The sequence below is a fragment of the Lissotriton helveticus genome, chromosome 3_1, assembly GCF_964261635.1.
Source record: "Lissotriton helveticus chromosome 3_1, aLisHel1.1, whole genome shotgun sequence".
NCBI classification, from domain to species: domain Eukaryota; kingdom Metazoa; phylum Chordata; class Amphibia; order Caudata; family Salamandridae; genus Lissotriton; species Lissotriton helveticus.
In genome coordinates, this window is record NC_136061.1 from 1,023,955,930 (window position 1) to 1,023,970,453 (window position 14,524).

The window sequence follows — 14,524 nt, forward strand, 5'->3', positions numbered from 1 at the left end:
TGCCAAATACCAGCAAATCCAGTTTCTCAAAGCAGACGATTAGTCTTTTTGAGCTGCCAGGGCAACTTGAGTTTTGCAACCTGAACTGAAAGGTCTGCTTAAGTCAGGCCTATCAAAAGTGTCTGAGGGAACTTGCTCCATAGGTTCCTCAATGATCAGGTCTTTTAGATTTCCCCCACTGAGGCTCTGTAAATGGAACGGTAAAATTGGGATACTCTCAGTGAAAAGCTCCAGTGTAGTGGGGAACCAAATGACAGGGAGGGACAGGAGGATTGCTATCCATGGAAAGCACCTGATTCTAGCCTACAGCTAGAGATTTCCAAACACATGAGTGAAGCATATGTAACTATGCCCGTCCACTCCTGGAGAATTGCATCCTAATATTAGGAATCGGGAAGCCAGCTTAAAAAGTGAGGCTATTCGATTGGTCCATCAGGTAGATGTCAAAGTGCTACCAGGTCAGAGGAAGGTCCTTCAAGATCTGCCTTTGGACCATCACCAAACTCTGTTGTGAAGGAAATGGGAGTGGAAATTGACCACCAAGTTTTTGAGTCTTTGAAGCTGTCCTGTTTGTAGCGATTTGGCCGTTTCAGCTTAAATACCTACCTTTTGGTATTCTTTTTCCACCATTTCCTGCTTGGCACTGTTCATGGTCTATACAGGCCTGTATAAGACAAAACGCAGGATTTGCTCCTTTGTCAGAGATTTGAAATGAAAGCACGAAGTTCGTCAAACAGATTTCTGGTATTGTCAGGCATGCATTTATGTGTGAATTGCTTATGCCAATCATCTTGTTTTAAAAGTGGCTTTTTTTTTAGAGATGCTTCTAAAAGAGAACTAAGACCATAGCACCCGCAAGTACTCTCTTCTCTGTGATATACAGAATTCACTTATGCTGGGGAACCATATACCCTGTATTTTGTTCTTGCACATTAATCTGTACTAAACTTGAATTAACGATATTATGTGTTGCAGTTTTTGTTAGTCTACTGACATTCTTCATGTGGTACTCGTGGTTTCAATTACACTGCATTGCGGATTTGTTATATCTCTATTAAGTCTGTGACGTTTAATCTTTGTTTTAGTAGAAAGGGCAACTTTAACCTGTATTATTAAAAAAACAAAAAAAATTTCATTCATAACTGTTGTATTGTCTCGTAGGTGAAAAGAAGTTTGTCTGCCCGGAGTGTTCAAAGCGCTTTATGCGGAGTGATCACCTTGCCAAACACATTAAAACGCATCAAAATAAAAAAGGTATTCATACTAGCAGTGCAGTACTTGCATCCATCGAAGCAAAGGCCGATGATACAATGATTTCTGCAGGAGGAACAACACTTATCCTTGCAAATATTCAACAAGGGTCTCTTTCAGCATTAGGAACTATGAATGCCTCTGGCACCAGCAATCAAGATATAATTTCCAATTCAGAAATACCTTTACAGCTTGTCACAGTTTCTGGAAATGAGACAATGGAGTAAATATTAAAAAGATACCTATTAATTGTGGTTATTTTTATACAGTAGTGAGAAGAATATTGTTCCTAAGTTCCTAGATATCTTTTTATTGATGTGCAAACTATTTTGGATTGACAGTAACTTGGTTATACATGACACTGAAATGCCTTACTTTGTATGATATTCCAAATTATAATAAAATGGTAAAATTGCATGTTTTTGTAGGTACTTTTGGAATCTAGAAACGATGGAATTTTACCAAGTTATGTAAAGTGAAAATTAAACTTGGAAGATGGGAATGGTAATTTAACCAAATGCATCAATCCTGTGTGGTTTAGTGTAAAAATGAGAACATGCTGGTATTTATCTATTGTAAGATAACGAAGTTGATGGGTGAAAACAAAATCATGTTGTGATATGAACTTTTGTAATTTTCTTGATGACTGGAATTTTTATTATGCATTACTGACAAATCAAGTTTCCAAGCAAATGTTACATAGTGTAGGCTTTACCTAGCTCACCAATTTGTCATTTGAAAGCTCATTATTTTAATTAGGTTACGCTTTGTACAATATTTTAAGCATTACTCTTGTTATATTTTCAGAACTGCATTTTAACATGGTACTCTGGAGATAGTCACCTTCCACAGTTTGTTAAAAAGCCATGTCTAGGATTTATTTTGCCAAATCTATCTGGTTCCTATGATTTCAGTCACTAAGTCTGCCAGAGAATAAACTAATGTCAAAAGAGCCATTTTCTAGGTTGAGGCATTTGGGTGATTAGGAAAACTTTCTAGTTCTGTAAACCCTTTCTTGGAACATTGGAGGACCAAAAATATGGTGTATTGTGTCGCCACTATTACAATCTTGTTTCTAAATGATCTGTTTTCAAGGGGCGTTAAAGCCATCATGTAAATTAAAGTATTGCATATGCAAAAATAGCAAAATCATTTCCATAGTAACAGTACTCCAACTATACAGACGCTAGTCCTAAGACGCTGGAGAGGTTTAATATTTTTTTTCCTAGATAACTTGCATTAATATCAAACCTTTTTGCTTCTTCCTTTAAAGATTGTATGTATCGAATACATTTATCTGATAAATATGTATGTTTTTTTATCATGTTGCCGTACTTTCTTTTCATTTTTAATAACTGTTTATATTTTTCAATTATAGAAAATGTACAAATATACAGTGCATTGCAGTTATGTGATAGCCAATTTTCCTAAAATGTAATAAAGCAGTAACTGCAACAACTTCAACAGTTCACGTATTGGCAAGCATTGCTTGAAATTCTGTTTGTTTGTTACTCTTAAGAACACCTCCGATTTAAAGGCTACCTTATTGTACGTTTAAAGTGTATTATAACAGTGTGGTAGTTAATAAAACACTATTTTTTCCTTTGAGTTCGCTATGTTTATATAAGTTACCTAACTTTTTGTTGTAGGGAGCATGAAATATTACTTTCGAAGAGTAAACATTTTTTGTTTGAGTCAAATGGCAAAGCATTAATAGAACAAGGGAGTATGCCATCTGCATAGCCTGAAACAATCTTTGCTTCAGGTTCAACATGTCTTGCTAGTGGGGATCTTTTGACATGTGGTGTATATATAAGATGACGGTGTTAAAGGTTTACGAATAAAAAAAAAAGTGAATGGATAGCTTGGTGCATTAATGAATTTACAGCAGGGATCATTGTTTAGATTGCAAATTATAGTTTATTGTATCGAAATCTTTATTGCATAGTTAATAAAATTGCAAATCACCTCAATCACACACAATTGGGTACTTCTTTAGATATAAAATAGTATGTTAAAATAACTATTAAAACATTTAAGTAGAATTCATTTTGGAGCAATGCCTTCATTACATTTGTTAAGCAATTTTGTCTGCTTTCTGCGACAAACCTTTTACCTCCGTTTGCTATTGGGCTCTGGCCACACAATTCTATTTAATAAAAATAGTTGTCACTGTTCGTTTATAGCTTTCAAGGCAGCTTTTAATTTAGCTAAAGTAATAGTTAAAAACTTTGCAATTTTGCTTGCTATTTGCATATCTGTCAAGTTGAAGCATTATTTAACCGTCTGGACACAGAGCCTGATGCCTAAGCGTTGGAGTGATGGAATTAATAATATGGCCTGATCAGAACTGATGCATTTACAGCAACATATAATGTGTGAGAGATTCTGTTCTACAGCATTGGATCTTTCATAGTCCCTCGGTACGTATAAAGCAGTAAGTAGTAACCTTAACATTGAGGTTAATGGGAGAAAAACATTTACTTTAATAGCTCGTCCTAGTCATTAGGAATTGCCCAAAGTCCAGTTAATCAGGCGACTGCCCCCTTTTAAACCCTCACCACAGAGGCCCCAGGCTCTCAGATTTTCTACTGCAGGTCATGTGAAGGGAGTCTCCCTGAGCTCTGCTCAGTGTTCTTTTTTATGGCCTACTTGTCAGAATTTATTTCTTCTAAACAGCGTGACTTCTACATCCCAACATGTCTACAACTAAAAGATCTCTTTTTAGACACTGTGATTCCTGTGGTAAGCTGAGACAGTACAAATTGCATTTACTACCTTCTCCCTGACCACCAGGTGAGAGATTATAAAATCCGTAGAACCTTCTCTCAAATGATAGAAATAGAGGGCAGACTTCTTCTGTGGTTGCAGAAGTTAAAAACCAAAGATAACCCTCTATCTGACGATGACAGCGATACCCCTCTCAAAACTTTTGCCTCAAAAAAAGAGAGCAAATGATATGGAACTTGTCTCCAAAGGCCTCTAAGGTGGTAAAAAAGCAGCACCATTCATCTAAGGCGAATGACCAACCTTCCACCTCTAGGAGAAAGCCTTAATCTCATAAGAGACATTCTCTGTCCTCTATGCCCTCATGCCCTCTGCTGCCACCAAGGTCAAAACAACTGCAAAATCACTACCACAGTAGATTTTATCACCTCAGAAGCTGTAGACTGATTCTCCGTCAACCAACCGTCATTGGCGCCCTCCACAAAAGGCTTCATTGTCACTCATACTACGATGTCTAAGCTAATAATGTCCTCTTTTATGTCTCCATCAACCATAGTTTCTGTAAAAGTGAAGTCTTCTATGTCAACAGTAACATCGTCAAACAAGAAGTTGCCGAGAAAATACAAAACTTCATCGACAGATGCAGCCTCATCGTTGCAGGGCCTGTTGTCAGGGATTTGGCTTCAACCCTGTCTGCTCCTCGGGATAGGGGTAGGAGATGACTTTACACTATTTGCAAAACATTCTCTCCAATGGCAGCAAATTCACTCCCAATCTTGGATAGATATGACCTCCAAATGTGGTTGGGCATGTAACTATTTATTGAGTCAAAAGCGGAAGCAAGAGGGGGGAAAGGATCTCAGCAGAAATAATTGGTTGTGCAGTAGACTTGTCTACAGGTTCCGCCAATTAGCTGGGGTGGTAGTAATAAGGCGACAGCGATGACTGAAGGCGACTTATTTTGGCCAGAAAGTGCAAACAAAATGCTCAATATGCCTTATGATCGTGAATCCCACAACACATTGATACTCTACAAGCAATTTAAAAAGATAAGACACTGCAAGATCGCTAAGCACCCTGCAATTTAAAAACCAACCCTATCACGGCGCTCAAGGCTGGGGCACCTCTTCCTTTCGCTGAGTTTACAACCAGTATAGACATGAACTGAAAGAGACAAGTTAGTGATAGATTCCTTACCTTAGAATATCCCCAGGCATCAGACTGGATCCGGAAATTTTTGCATAGAAATACCCCTGCGCGCCGGCAGGTGTCGTCCGCGGCTCCGCGTCCGTCGTCGGCGCCGTTAGCGCCGGAATGACGTCGTCGGAGTACTTAGACGCCGCCCATGCGCGCTGACGTCAGTTCTTCTTTTTTCCGCGCCAGCTAGCGCAGATCCGGAGAAGCTCTACCCCTTAGTCATTTTTTGACTAAACTTTTTTGATCTTTTGATCGTTTCTCTACTCGAGTCTTCGACTCCGGTGCTGGTAGGGATGCCCGGGTTTAAACACTGCTCCAAGTGCGACCGACTGATGTCGGTTACCGACCCCCATCGCCGGTGCCTCAAGTGTTTAGGCCTCGACCACGACGACCGCACCTGCTCCGACTGTTGGGCCCTGACGTCTAAAGCTAGGCGGGAGCGGTCCCGCAAGCAACTCGAGCTTCGGCAGTCTGCCCCACGCTGCTCCAGGTCCCGGTCCCACAGGAGGTCGAGGGACCGGTCGTGGGGTCTGAGTCCTCGCAGCTCCGGGAGTGGACATCGGTCGTCGGGATCCAAGTCCTCAGGTAAGAGGCATGAGAGGTCGGAGAGACGTCATCGTTCCTCCGACCCACCCCGACGCTCGCACGATGCGGCCGGGGGTTCTGGTGCACCACCCACGTGGCTCCGATGGAGTCGCAGGGGTCGCTGCCTGCCCCACACCTTCGGGTCCCTGGGCATGACGCGATGCCAAAGGAGGTCGAGCGGTACCTCATGGCCATGAGGTCCCACCCTTCTCCGCCGGGTCCCGTGGTGCCTCCGGGCCCAACGGCCCCGGCTGGAGGTCCTAGCGCGTCGGGTGGTTCGGCTCCGACGCAGTCTGTTGCTTCGGCCCCGGCGCCGCCGGCGACTTCGGTCCCGGCGCCGCAGGTACTCACTGGATCCGCATCCGGGTCGTCGCGGGTCGACCTCACGACTGCGCCGGCCCTGCGGGTGTCGCCCCAGGCGCCCACTACAGACGCCGTCCCCAATACTGCCTTCGGTCCGGATCTGGCGCCGGAGTGGTGCCGCTGGGCGCCGCTTCCGACAGCCTTCGGAGATTTCTATTTCCATGAAACTGCCCCGTCTGTTGACCCTGCTCTGCAGGAGATGGGTGACGAAGGTGATTGGGAGGGGTCTGTGGACCCTCTGGTACAAGAGTGCCAGTCTCAACAGGACTGGACATATGAGCTTGGGGAGGCCAGTAGAATTGACACTTCGCCAGACACTGGATTTATCTCCCCTCCCACCGTGGCTACGGAGCAGGGGGCTGCTTACAGTGTAGTGTTGACGAGGGCGGCCAAGGCCTTAAACCTTGAGCTCCCCGTCGCGGCCGTGAGGACTAACCTCCTCACTGAGGTCCTTAAACAGCAGGCAAGCTCCACTGAGCCTCTACTGCCGTTTAATGAGGCCTTGTGTGAACTTCTTGTGGGCACTTGGTCCAAGCCCGCCACAGTCCGCCTGTGGATAGGAACGTGGCCAGACACTACCGCCCGTCCCCGGGCGACCCTTGCGTTTTGTCCACCCATCCCACCCCCGAGAGCCCGGTCATCCAGGCCTCCACTTCCCAGACCGCATTCACGACGGCCCCGCCCGATCGGGAATCCAAGAGGTATGAACAATTCGGGAAGAAAGTGTTCTCCTCCCTGAGTTTGGGACTGCGGTCTGTCAATACCGCATGCCTCTTGGGCCGCTACGCGGACGTGCTGCCACAATGTCCGGAGGAGGTCCGGGCTAAACTCGCCCAAGCCCTTCTGGAGGGCCGAGATGCGGCACGATATTCCATCCGGTGTGGGCTGGATACCACGGACTCACTGGGCAGAGCTATGGCAACGACGGTGGGGGTTCGACGCCACGCCTGGTTGAGGTCCGCCAACTTTTCGGCCGATGTCCAGGCCACTCTTCTGGACATGCCGTTCGATGGCCGTCGCCTCTTTGGCGACAAGGCAGACCATGCGCTTGAGTGTTTTAGGGACTCCAGGGCTATGGCCAAGTCCTTGGGCCTCTCGGCCACACGCCAGCAAACGGGTGCCTTTCGCTCCTTTCGTGGCCACGGAAGGGGCGCCCCCACACGTGCTGCCAGCCACGCACCACAGAATGTTCAACAGCGCAGTGGCGGCCGTGGAAACCGCCGTGGAAACCGCCGTGGCGGCGGTCGGGGACAACGGCGAGGCCAGTCCACACCTCCCCCCGCAGCATCTGCCTCAAAACCTTCCTAGTCCGTGTTTTCAGGCCCATGTGACGCCAGTGGAAGGCAGGGTTCGCCATCACCTCTTCCACTGGCGCACTGTCACATCGGACAGGTGGGTGCTGCAAATCGTCCGAAGGGGCTAGTCCCTACCCTTCGAGGAGACCCCTCCAGTCATGCCACCGCAATTCCACAGCGTGTCGGGGATCACTTGCAACTTCTGCAAGAGGAAATCACGGCCCTCTTGGCCATGGGGGCCATCGAGCGTGTTCCTGGGGCAGAAGTAGGGTGTGGTTGTTACTCCCACTACTTTCTGGTACCCAAGAAGGGCAAAGGGGGCCTACGCCCTATCTTGGACCTCCGGAACGTCAACGGCTTCCTCCGGAAGGAGAAGTTCAAGATGCTGACTTTGGCTCAGGTCTTAGCTGCCCTGGACCCTGGAGACTGGATGGTAGCGTTGGACTTGCAGGACGCTTATTTTCACATCCCCATCCTGCCGGCCCACAGGCGTTACCTGCGGTTCACGGTAGGCCACGAGCACTTTCAGTTTACCGTGCTCCCCTTCGGCCTTACCAGCACCCCACGGGTGTTCACGAAACTGATGGCTGTGGTCGCAGCTCATCTGCGCAGGTTAGGGGTGTCAGTCTTCCCCTACCTCAACGACTGGTTGTTGAAGGCGGGCTCGCTCCAGACAGTCGTCCGCCACCTCCAGACTACGGCCGACCTCCTGCACTTGCTGTGGTTCTCCATCAACGTGCCGAAGTCGCACCTGTGTCCCTCTCAGAAGCTCCTCTTCATCGGATCGGTTTGAGACTCAGCGCAGTTTCGGGTTTATCCTCCCGAACAGCGGGTTCGGGATATTCAGGCTCTGATTCCGATCTTTCAGCCTTTATCCCGAGTCTCGGTCAGGTTGACGCTGCGGCTTCTGGGCCTGATGGCCTCCTGCATCCTTCTGGTGCATCACGCCCGGTGGCTGATACGGGCTCTGCAGTGGGACCTGGAGTTTCAGTGGGCCCAGCATCAGGGCTACTTGTCCGATCAAGTCTTGATCTCGGAGGGCACTGCAAGACAGCTGCAGTGGTGGCTCACGGACCGCGATTGGGTCAGTGGCAGATCCCTCTCCCTACCCCACCCCGAGCACGTGGTTGTGACGGACGCGTCCCTCCAGGGCTGGGGAGGCCACATGGGAGAGGCGGAGATCAGAGGCCTCTGGTCTCCGGCGGAGTCCCGGCTCCATATCAACCTTTTGGAGCTGCGGGCGATCCGACTAGCACTGAAGGCATTCCTCCCCTCTGTCCGGGGGAGTGTAGTGCAGGTGTTCACGGACAACACCACCGCCATGTGGTACTGCAATAAACAGGGCGGGTGGGGTCGTGGACCCTATGCGAGGAGGCTCTGCGCCTCTGGCAGTGGCTGGAACATCAGGGCGTGACCCTGGTGGTTCAACACCTGGCAGGTTCTCTGAATGCCAGGGCGGGCGAACTCAGCCGTCGGTGCATGATGGATCACGAATGGCGTCTGAACTCGGACGTGGCTCAAGGCCTCTTTCAGCAGTGAGGAGAGCCTTGGTTAGATCTATTCACCACAAAAGAGAACGCGCAATGTCATCAGTTCTGCATATTGCAATTTCCAAGGCGGCACTCACTCGGAGACGCTTTTCGTCGCGAGTGGAGTTGCGGTCTATTGTACGCCTTTCCGCCTATACCACTTCTGCCCAGAGTGCTGAAGAAGATCAGGCGCAACCGGGCCCAGGTTATCCTTGTGGCTCCGGACTGGGCACGAAGGTACTGGTATCCCGAGCTACTCAGCATGTCAGTCGATCCCCCGATTCGTCTGCCTCTTTGGGAGGACCTTCTGTCGCAGCAGCAGTGGACGGTCCTCCACCCGAACCTGTCCAGTCTCCACCTACAAGCTTGGAGATTGAGCGGCGGCAGTTGAGGCCATTTGACTTGCCTCCTGAAGTCTGTAATGTCATTCTGGCAGCCAGGCGTCCCTCCACAAAGTCGGTATACGCCTGCAGGTGGAACAGATTTGTGACATGGTGCACAGCAAAGGCTGTGGATCCACTCTCTGCACCCCTTTCTGAGGTTCTCCTCTTCCTTCTTTCTCTTGCCCAGCAGGGCTCTGCTCTGGGCACTATCAAGGGGTACCTTTCTGCCCTTTCCGCCTTCTTAAGGCTACCTGATCAGCCTTCCTTGTTCAAGTCCCCAATTGTAAATAGGTTTTTGAAGGGCATCACCACATGCTCCCTCCTGTTCCTTTCGTGATGCCACAGTGGGAATTGAACCTTGTTCTTACTTACCTAATGTGTGCTCCCTTTGAGCCGCTCCATAACTGTCCTCTCCGTCTTTTACCCTGAAGACTGCTTTCCTGGTTGCCATCACCTCTGCCAGGAGAGTGTGTGAGCTCCAGGCTCTTTCTTCCACGCCTCCTTTCCTCTCTGTTCATCCGGACAAGGTTGTGTTGCGGACAAGACCTTCTGTCCTGCCCAAGGTTGTCACGACCTTCCACATTGGGCAGTCCATTACTTTGCTCACCTTCTTTCCGCCTCCGCATCCCTCAAAAGAGGAAGAGAGGCTCCACCGTCTGGACCCAAAACGTGTGATCTTACTTTCTGGATCGCACACGCCAGTTCCGGGTGGATGACCAACTCTTTGTTTGTTACGTGGGCGCTAAGAAGGGAAAGGCGGTGCACAAGCGGACCATCTCTCGGTGGATCATCTTGTGTATCCAGGCATGTTACTCCTTGGCTAAGAAGGAGCCCCCTGTTGGATTGAGGGCTCATTCCACTCTGGCCACGGCGACTACCACTGCCCTGGGCCGGGGAGTGCCCTTGCAGGACATTTGCCAGGCAGCTACGTGTGCCTCGCTGCACACGTTTGCAAGACACTATTACCTGGACAGTCAAGTCCGGAGGGATGGCTTCTTTGGCCGTTCCGTCCTCCAGGACTTTCTGGTGTGATTATTGGTTCGCAGACCCACCACCGGGGTTGGTATTGCTGGGGTATCTATTCTAAGGTAAGGAATCTATCACTAACGTGTCTCTTTCAGATGCACGAGTTACTACTTGTGTAACGATATATCTGTAAGAGACATTAGTTAGTGATAGATTCCTTACCGTCCCACCCATCCTCCCCGTTCTGCGAACCGATATTCAGGGTTAAGGTCATCCCCTTTCAGGGTCCTAGTTTCTTGGCACCAGTGGTGGTTCTATCATGGCTCTGCATATCTGGCGCGGAAAAGCTGTGTATCAGAACTGACGTCAGCGCGCATGTGCGGTGTCTAAGTACTCCGACGTCATTTCGGCGCTAACGACGCCGACGACGGACGCTTAGCTGCGGACGACGCCTGCCGGCGCGCAGGGGTATTGCTACGCAAAAATTTCCGGATCCAGTCTGACGCCTGGGGATATTCTAAGGTAAGGAATCTATCACTAACTAATGTCTCTCACAGATATATCATTACACAAGTAGTAACTTGTGCTACAGCCTTAATAAGGACACTCCAGATACTCCACTGGACGACAGCATCAACAACCATACAAACAGCCACCTTCTGCCTACTACAAAGACCATAGAAGAAAGACATCCTTCAGAGGTAGAGACACATCTAAGAAGCAGTGATGTATCTTTAGTGCCAGCCACAACTCACATTTCTTGTCTAGAGGATGGTGGAAAAAGTTCCTGCTTCCTTCCCAAATGGTCCAAGATGACAACGGACAGATGCGTTCTCAATATAGTTTCCAATGGACACACATTGGAATTTAAAAAGATTCCTCTCAATTTTTCACCTCTAGGTCCTCCTCATTACCATCTAACAGAGCTGCAGTTGCAGATAAACATGTTGTGCAAGGGAGCGATTGAAGTGGTAACGAGCTCAAAGAGTGAGTGGATTTTATTCAAGATTTTTCCTCATATTAAAAAAATCAGGTGAATGGGAACTTGTCTTGGACCTTTGCCACCTCAAAAAGTTCCTAAAGAAAGAAACATTTCATTTCGTATGTCATCTCTTAAGGAGGTGCTACAACTCTTGAATCAAGGAGATCGCATGATGACCTTGGATCTTCAGGGCCCCCTATTTTCACATTCCCCTTCCATCCCAAACACAGGACATTTTTGCACTTCAGGGTGGCTGGCGCAGATCATCAGTTCCGAGTTTTGCCTTTCAGCCTTCGCTCAGCGCCTCGAGTATTTACCAAGGTATTTGCCCCAGTTGCTGCTCATCTACAAAAAGCAGGAATTCAAATATTCCCATATCTAGACGATTGCCTTATAAAAGCATCCTAATCATCAATGGCAAACAAGCATTTTCAAAAGTGCCTATCTCTATTCCATGCTCAAGGGTTATTAATCAGGTTTCAAAAATCTCAACTAATGCCCTCAACTGCCATAACGTTTTTAGGAGCAACTATTGACACCCTGCAGGCAAAAGCCTTCGCCTCATAGGAGAGACAGGAAAAGATATGCAAACTGCCAGCTCTCTTCCTTTCAAGAAAATCCATTTCAGTTTGTAAGTTGCTACTGGGAATTCTTTCCTCCTGCATTCCCCTCATTCCCAACTGCAGGTTGCGCATGTGGCCACTACAGGAAGAACTGGATAGTCAGTGGTTACAGGTTTCCGGCTCCTTTGAGGATATCATTCGAATCACACCACGAATGAGTGATGCTCTTCGATGGTGGTCCCAAGTCCCAAATGTATCCATAGGCCGCTCATTCTTGATGGACTTTCGCAATATGTAATTACAACAGATGCCTCCCTCGAGGGTTGGGGAGCTCATCTACAGGGCTTGACGGTCAAGGGCAAGTGGAACACCCATCAATATTCTCTATGTATCAACCCGTTGGAACTCAAGGCCATCTACCTGGCTCTAAAGTCTTTCCGTTGAAAGATTTCAAGTGCATCGGTGCTAATTCGATTCAACAATACTACAAGTATGCACTATCTAATTGAAGTGGAACAAGATCGACTACACTGTCTCTGCAAGCTCAGCAAATAGGGAAATGGGCAATTCAACAAAAAAATAAACATCGCAGCGGAACATGTTCCAGTTGTATCCAATGTTCTTGCAGACTCCCTGATCAGGACAAGCGCCGTCTGTCACGAGTAGGAACTGCACCAACCAACTCTGGACCACCTCTTTCATCTGTGGGGTAAAAAAAAATTAGATCTGTTTGCGACCAACAAGAACCGCAAATGCCAGTACTTCACCAGTTGCCAACCCCAATAGTTATCGTGGGGGAATGCGTTTTTGATTGAATGGTAAAAGATCTATTCCTACGCTTTTCCTCCAATTCTTTCAATCCCAAGGGTAATCATGAAAATGAAGTAGGAGCCTTGTCAAATCCTGATCATATAACCCAGGTGGCCCGCCAGTTCCGGTTTACTGAACTCCTCCTTCCAGGGTGTGAACCCATTCAGTAATGACCCATACCAAACCTTTTGACGATAAATCAGGGCAAGGCCCACCATTCAGATCTAACATCTCTTCAGTTAACCGCTTGGCTCCTGAACACTGAGTTTGCCGGTTTAGTCATCCCTTCTGATTGCCGGGAGATCCTCGCTAATGCAAGACCAAAGTCCACAACTAAAACATACAAACTCAAATGGAAAAGATTTTGCCACTAATGTTCAAACTCTGAAGTACATCCCATTCAGTCACCACCAGAACAAATACTTCCATGTCTCCTTCATTAAGCAAGAAGCTGTCTTTCTCATTCTTCTATAAAGGTCCACCTCGCCGCAGTATTCAGATTTCAACAAAATAATTGTGCTCTGTCACTCTGCTCCTCAAGAATCATAAAACGGTTTCTTAAAGGATTAGTTAGAATGTTTCCACCAATCAAGCTTTTGCCACCATCCTGGCATCCCAACATTGTGTGAGCTCAATGAATGAGTAAACCGTTCGAGCCCGTTCATACGGCTGAGCTAAAATGCACCTCATGGATGACATCTCTTCTAGCGCTTACATCAGCCATACGAGTAAGTGAGATGCAAGCTTTCACTATTTAACAACCTTTCCTTGGATTCATAGAAGTTTGTGTGTGTGTGTAATCATTCATACTAATCCATCTTTTATCCCTACAGTCCCATCAGACTTTCATATAAATGAGCCAGTCATTTTAGATGCGTTTTACCCAAATCCGTGAACACCAGCAGAGAGATCATTACAGTCACTGGATTGGAAGAGATGTATCCATTTCTATTTGCATAAGACTACAAGCATACGCAAGTCAGACCAACTCTTTGTAGCATATGATAATATCGGAAAAAGATACCCTGTTACTAAACCGACCATAGCACGATGGATATCATCAGCCATGCAGTTTTGCCATTAACAAGTAGGCAAACTTTATCTTCTACAGCGTAAGCCCACTCTACCAGAGCTGTCCCCTCAACAGCTCTCTTTGCTGTTGTGCTTATAAATCAGATCTGCAAGTGGGGGCGTGGCTAACTGCTAAGCATGGCGGACGCAAACTAGATGAGCTCCTTGCCCGGTCTGGCAAATCCTGCACTATCCTGCGGAGCTGGGGCCAATCTAACCCCCCAAACAGCAACCACACAAAAGTGCAAAGGCGGAGAGGAGAGTGACTGCCCCCAAGACGCAGGAGGAGACGCTTGACGATGAGTATGGGCTTGCTAGCTGTGGCCTACCTGTGGGGTTTGCCTTTGGGACCTGGAGCTGAGCTGGGGATCGGTGCAACGCCATCAGCGGAGCGCCGCGAGGTGCGGCCTTCTCCCTTGTTTTGGGACTTCTCTACCTGTGGCCGGGGGTTCACGGAGGTGCGGGGGGGGGCCTGCTGTTGCAAACAGTTACCATGCTGCCAGAGTTGGAGAAATAAAAATGGCGGCCGGCCGGGAGTACCAGAGTCCAGGCTTCCCTCTCTTCATACCTGCTGAGTGCTGTGCGATGGCCATACTCTACAGACGGTGAGTGCCGTATTGGGGAGCGGCGGATTCTGGAGATGGGAAGGGGCCCTATGTGTGCATGTAGCGGTGACCGGGACGCCTGAAGAACCCACCTCCCATGCGGACGAAGTGCTGTTGCAGTAGGCAGAGGGCAGCTGTGGCCCTCCTCGCTTCCGAAAACAGGAGGGAGGGGGGATCTTCCTACCCCCTTCAGCGAC

At 48.0% G+C, this 14,524-nt stretch overlaps 1 protein-coding gene across 3 annotated transcripts in view; it reads left to right on the top strand.

Annotated features, from left to right (window-relative positions):
* The window catches only part of SP3 (Sp3 transcription factor), a 189,040-nt gene extending 186,181 nt beyond the window's left edge, over positions 1 to 2,859 (top strand). For all 3 annotated transcript variants that reach the window (XM_078681548.1, XM_078681547.1, XM_078681549.1), the window contains one exon: positions 1,162 to 2,859. In XM_078681548.1, the coding sequence (XP_078537674.1) occupies positions 1,162 to 1,478 (317 nt within the window). In that variant the 3' untranslated portion in view covers positions 1,479 to 2,859. The remainder of the gene's footprint in view (positions 1 to 1,161) is intronic.
* Positions 2,860 to 14,524: the final 11,665 nt, after the last annotated feature.